We start from the raw sequence: 6,518 nt of genomic DNA on the forward strand, positions 1-6,518 counted from the left end.
TTGATGTGGTTTGTGAGTAACATCTTGTGTTGACTCATGGTATCTCCATTTTCTGGCTCAAACTTCACTAAATTGTAAACACAAAAACACCTCACCCTTTAGCTCATCTCTGGTCCTGGCATCAGTCGCTTTGATGCTTCTGTAAACAGAAAAACAAACATAATTTGTATTTTGATGATGTTTAATGATGATGATAGATGTTTTTTAGTCTGAACACTATCCTATACATACATTTTGTTCTCCGTAAATGATTAATTAAGTTATTCATTTGCTGGTTTGAGCCTCTGAAGTGTGATATCATTATAAATTCAGCATGGGTCATTCCATGTCAAATCAACAGAGGCCTCTCAACTGACTCCCAACAGGAGGAGGAGGAACAAGATGCTCAGGTAACATTTCTTCAACACTTTTAACTTCCTGACATTGACTGAGTTAAATAGTAGAACTGGTTTTTGCAGAATGTCATTTTGTTGTAAAACATGATGTATTTGATATCTTAATAAATGTACTTTGGTTCAAGGCAAAGTATATTTAACTTTCCAGTGGTATGTTTGTTTTTATGGTAGACTTGAAATACAGGTTTTTATTTCTTTCAGGCACGCACCTAGTTGCTAAGAAAGTACAATAACGTGAGTACATCAAAGGTGGGTGACATTAATTTTGAGGTTTAACGCTTGAGTCAATGTGAGTGAGAAGTGAATGCTTACCGCAGTGGATCCCGGTGAAGAGGCGAGAAGACTTTGATAACCATTTTTTCCTATATATTTTGTAGAGTATGCAACAAGTAGGCTCTTAAAGGAGCAGGCAGCCTCCTCTATTATTAGAGCGCACCCAGGACGGAGACACACAACTCCCAATTTGCAAGGTGATAATAAATAAAAGCTTTTCCTTTGTTATCGTTTATTAAAAAAGGCATTGCAATATTTCCAAATCGATGCATTTTGAAATAATATAAAGTCAAAACATCCTCACAATTAACTTAAGACAGAATTATCATAACAAAGTTCAACAACATCAGATGTCTATGTTACAGAATGAGACAGCCAACACCAAAATGCAAAGGAGGCCAAAGACCAATTCAACGATGTCAAAACTTGGATTAACCCTTTGACTTGTCATACAGTTGAATCAACAGGATTGAGCACTTGTGTCAAGCCTCTGCTGTGATTCAAACACTGTAGGAATTATTATATTCAGCCTCAGTCAAGCTGTACTTTGGGCACCACATGGGTAAACCTTTTACTCCATCTGCTCCTCCAAGCAGATTAAATCAGATGCTAAGAATTATATATATATATACAGACATAGTATATTCAATTACACAGCATGGAGTGGAGTCTGATTTTATGTAACAGCCCTTAAAAGACTAATCTTTCTGTAGCTTTACAGCATGTAGCTTGTTGCATTGTCTGAGTATCAAAAATCTAACATCAGCTGTTAATGAGTTTGACTATTGTGAGTTTCTACCTTCATCTGACGGTAGATCCAGCCCAGAAAATAGGTGATGTTGCCATAAACGCCTGGTTTGTTCCTCTGAGTACAGTGTTCCCCCCAGATAGTGTCCCCTATGAGCCACCATAGCCCATCTCTCAGGGACACCAGAGGGCCACCGCTGTCAGTCTGAAAATGAGTTCAGCACAAAATGTGGTGAATTTTCCACTAACTACACACTGTGGAAGTTACATGTCACACTCACAAGACTCACACACTCAATATCAGCGTCTTGTTTGGTGAAATTCAAACTCTAAATGTATGTTCAAAAGCATTCAAGGTCTTCCAAGGACTTCTAAGGTGGTCTGTTATAAGAGGAGCAAACAGGAGTTGTTTATCTAATCTATGTACAGAACATAGTGCAGGTCTTGTTTGACGACGCCTCAAAGCGAGTTACACAAGCACATGAAAATACTTTGAATTCTTTCACAAACAGGAACTATTTTATATCAGTGATCTGTTTGTACAAGAAAGGCTGAATTGTACCAGAAAGATATGTTATTATAAAGACAGTTTGTTGCTGCATATGTGAACACAGGATCACTTGAGTCTGTATTTAAAGAACGTACAGTATTCCCAATTAATATTGAAATATATCAACCCTGAAGACAGTAGACCAGTGTGGTGGCAGTCACACTGCAGCTGTCTGATACTCCACTATACAACTTCATGACATGTGATAATATGAGGGTGTGTGTCACGTCATTGACAATTAAAGAAAAGCTTAATTTGTGTTGGTGTTTGTATTTAAATATAATTTTCAGACCTTTAAGAGAAAAAACATTCTGTCCCGTGTTTTGTCTTACATGGCACATGTCCGATCCCGCCTCCATCTCTCTGGCACACAACATGTCCTGTGATATTCTGCCATTGTGACCGATGGAGCTGTTACACTCAGCATTATCAATGAGGGAGACCTGAGCCTCTGTTAAGTATGGAGAGCCAGAGTCTGTCAAGGAGACACAACAGACAGAAATATCACAAATGCCAGATTTATTCATTTAAAACTGCGCCCTCTCCTGTCTAGTTTTTTTATTTAATTTATTTATTGTTATGTTGGTATTCTGTTCATATACAAAGTTAAAGCCATCCAGTGGTAGGACTAAAAAAAGACAACAGCATTGGTGCTGGTGCTTCTCCACCAATGAGGCAAGATGTCACATAACCACATGTAACCACAGCTGTCTCACCTCCATTTGCCGTGCGACCAAATCGTGTTATCCAGCCCGTCTGAGGAGCAGTGAAGTTCAGACCAACATTTGGGAGACACACAGGTCTGATGTTACTGGAGCCTACCGAAGAAAATAGGATGACAAACGGGAGATTTGATTCTCTGTGACTATTAAAGACACAAACTGCAGCCTCCAAAATGATCATACAGTTAAATCAACACCTCTCTAACACAGATTCAACAAAATCTGAATATAATAAGCTTCATTAGTGTTGGATTTGACTGCATTGGCTTTAGTCACTGTTAGTGTACGTAATAAACTGTCAACTGAGAGTACATCAGGAATATGTTTTATAAAACAAACTATAAATGTCGACTGAACAACCCTGGTAATTCAGATTTTTGTTCTGTAAACTGTGACTTTATTTTCATTTTTTGCACCAGTGTGTATGTTAATATGTCCATGAGCACCTGTGGTGTCCAGAGCTTTGGAGAGCCTCATCAAAGCGATGTCGTTCCTGCGTGTGCGGCTGTCATAGCCCTCGTGGGCTATGATGCGGCTCACGGAGTAAGCAGGGTTAAACAGAGGACCTAATGGATCCACTATCCCAGCATACACAGCCCAGTCTCCAGGACTGGAGGTCCTGAACGAGAGAGACACAGCCGAGAGTAGATTCAGGATGGATCAGACCACAATCACTGCTTGGAGAGGAAATGTAGTGAGGAGTAAGACCGTACCTGGCCACACAGTGTGCTGCTGTCACTATCCAGTAGGGGGAGATGATGGCTCCTCCACAGCGGTGGGAACCAGCAACCTGCAGGCTGACCTGCCAAGGCCAGGACCCAAGGGAGGCCAACTGGCCCCCGGAGGCCCTGCTAGAGTTCACCCCGCTCCCACAATCTGAGGACGAGACTGCTGTTAGAGAGGATGCATTTCACTGCAACAAGGATTTTACAAATAAGGTTCAGAAAAGGTCGAAATTCTGTATAATCACAGTCAAAGCACAAGTCTCATAATTATAGCCCTGTTATGTTGGCGAGGCCTTTTTTAATGACTTGCACCACAAAACCTTTGTTGAGAAATCACTGGACAATGTCACATGTATTCACATGTATTGACAAATACAGTTTCAACTGGAACTGACAATAAGTTCCCTTGGTGAAAAAAAATATCTTAAACCAGGAAACATCTGAGGAACAGAACAAAGCATCAAGCTCTGCTAATGCTTGCTTCAGCTGTGGAAACTTATCAACACAAATGCAAACCAGTATCATACACCTACAGTATAACCCTATGTTCTGCAGAGGAGAAAATAAATACATAGAAAGCTAAGTTATACTAACATCCTTTGTTTAGTATCTAAATTTAAAGTAAAGATCTACCTACCAGTGCAACGCAAAGTCACCACACTGTTGTTGGGACAGGTGTTGCTGCAGATGGCATAAAAAAAGAAGACAGTAATTATCTTAGTATTGATCCAACAGCCTCTTAACATTGGTTTATTAGTACCGATTCACATACCTGAGCACAAGCTGTTGCAGTATGAAAGCCTCTGGTTTGAAATCAGACTTCACCATTAAGAATCCATCACTAGAGTCAGACTTCTGTTGGCCTGATTTTAAATATGTGCCCCTGTCAGACCACAGCCTTCATTAAAGACATGAATCCCTCACACAGTATCAGTATCCAGTGAACACACCTGAGCATCTTACCTGCTGTACCCTATGGTCTCGCAGCTCGATCTGCCCTGCTGGTCGGTCCAGCCGTGAGAACAAACACTCCTCCAGTTTTTAGTCTGAGTCGAGTAGACCTGGAGAAGGAAACCGGGGCCGTGCAGCCTCACTGAGCACAAACAAAACACACGATGACTTGACATTTGGTTATGAGTGGAAAGCAGGTGAAGCTTTAAAAGATGTGTGCACTGCGAGAGAACAAATTTCAGGATTTTCAGGTGTGTTTTTTTCCTGCACTTTAGCTGTAGATAAGGCTGTTTACCACAGTTAGCTTCATCCTGGCCTCCTGGGCAGTCTTTCGCTCCATCACACCACTGGGACTCCCACACACAGCTCCCATCACCACACTGCATCCCGTGAGCACAGGGCGAGGAAACTGTGAGGTTGAGATGAGACGGAGGAAAGGCTCGTGTGTGAATATACAACATGTATGTGAGGTTAAAGTTACTACAGGGATAAATCCTGCACTCACAGTAATAAGCGAGGAGGATTCCAGCCAGCAGCAGAAGGATCAGCAGAGAGATGACAGCAGCCACGGTGAACTTCACACACCTCTGTTTCACATCTGACAAAAACACAACACACACTGTGACTGCAAACACATTTACATCCAGCGTGCAAAAGAATACAATGTATGAAATAATCATGAAGACATCACATTGAAATTAGGTAGAATCTATACAAGAAATAACATTAGTATTATAACCATATACACTCACTGTAGGCCTATATCTGATTAATAATTTATTATTATCTGTTATTTATATCACACACATAAAAAAAGTTTTATACTTAAATATTTTTAGTTATTACTTTTTGAACATTGTTGTCCAAATATTCAAAAAGTGGTGATTTTTCTCAGGACATTTGTCAAAACTAGACTAAAAATGTGTATCTGGAAAAGCTAAGCAGGTACTTATAGTTGTATATATGATTGTAATTAATGAAACCCTCTAATCTTTGAGGAAAAAAATCTATTCAAAACCTGCACAAAGGTCATGTTTGAACAGTTATGTAATACAAAACACTTCAAAGTCATTTTTACATGATAATGAAAAAGAGACTGAGCTACCTTTATGTTTGGGGATGGAGTGGCTGATCTCAGGAGGAGGTTTTGGGGCCACGTGGTGAACGTACTGGGGTTTCACCTCTGATCGGCTGGGTGGAGGAAGCTTCCTCTCTCCTTCTCCGTAGATGTAACAGGGGCCTGAGTCCAGGTACTGTCAGTAAAGCATCAGTGATGATGAGGATAGAGCTTCCAATCTGTCTGCTTGTAATCACTTTGAATGTAGTGATAGATCTTAACCCACAGTAATCAAATTACTCTGGGTAAAAGCATTAGAGAAATGCCTCAATTGTAAATGTAAAAGTGAGATTAGCAACATTTTACTCACTCACAATATTTTCAGGTTCTTACTTACCGGATTGGTGGTCATTTTCTGTTTAACCGACAATATCTGCTGTGGAAAAAAGTGTCTTCCTGAGATAATCCAAACATCAATCTCTTTGCACTCCAGGAGTAATTGAATCTATAAGGGCAATTTTTCACACCTCTGCTCTCTGGAAAGATCCAATTCAGACCTCTATCACCTCCTCTCACACTGGTCTCTCCTCATTCTCACACCGCAGTGATCAAATAAAGTGAGCTGGTCTGAGTGGTCACTCCTCCTCCTCACACTTCATCGACACCGGTTTGAAGTTTCCCTGCTGAGCACACAACAAGCACAATAAGGACTGTTACTGAGTCTAAACATCTCACAGGCGTTATCTGCTGAGCTGTCAGCACTGTTATACTGAGCACGGAGTGGAAAGGTACTACACTACATGATGTATACACAGACAAACACATTAAGCTTCAATACTTGAGTTAATGAGTGACAGCAAATGCAGAGGACACAGTTATATCAGTAAATACATTTGAAATAAATGACTGGTCAGGAAAAGAACATCTCGGATATAAACAAAGAGACAAATTAAAAGTATAAAGTAGAATGAAGTTGAAAACTGTATACACATCACTCATTTTTAAAATGGCTTAAACAGAGCCTATGAGCCACACAGACTAAGATAATATTCATTCATGTGTTGCTAAGACAACTGAACTCTGAGTGTTAACATACAG

The 6,518-nt window shown here is 40.2% G+C and overlaps 1 protein-coding gene across 2 annotated transcripts; it reads right to left on the reverse strand.

Annotated features, from left to right (window-relative positions):
- Positions 1-25: 25 nt before the first annotated feature.
- LOC108873777 (transmembrane protease serine 2) lies at positions 26-6,473 on the reverse strand. Of its 2 annotated transcripts, XM_051078946.1 has the most exons (13): positions 5,818-6,473; positions 5,469-5,616; positions 4,869-4,961; positions 4,659-4,772; positions 4,376-4,505; positions 4,185-4,295; positions 4,050-4,093; positions 3,401-3,563; positions 3,134-3,306; positions 2,682-2,783; positions 2,298-2,440; positions 1,468-1,620; positions 26-139 (listed from the first exon to the last, which is right to left on the reverse strand). In XM_051078946.1, the coding sequence occupies exons 1-13, from the start codon at positions 5,830-5,832 to the stop codon at positions 122-124; spliced, it is 1,407 nt and encodes a 468-aa protein (XP_050934903.1). In that variant the 5' UTR covers positions 5,833-6,473; the 3' UTR covers positions 26-121. The 2 variants fall into 2 exon arrangements, with proteins under 2 accessions (XP_050934903.1, XP_018517623.1); XM_018662107.1 differs by lacking the exon at positions 26-139 and having other exon boundaries at positions 884-1,620.
- Positions 6,474-6,518: the final 45 nt, after the last annotated feature.

This window comes from Lates calcarifer, linkage group LG21, assembly GCF_001640805.2.
Source record: "Lates calcarifer isolate ASB-BC8 linkage group LG21, TLL_Latcal_v3, whole genome shotgun sequence".
In the NCBI taxonomy this organism is placed as follows: Eukaryota; Metazoa; Chordata; class Actinopteri; family Centropomidae; genus Lates; species Lates calcarifer.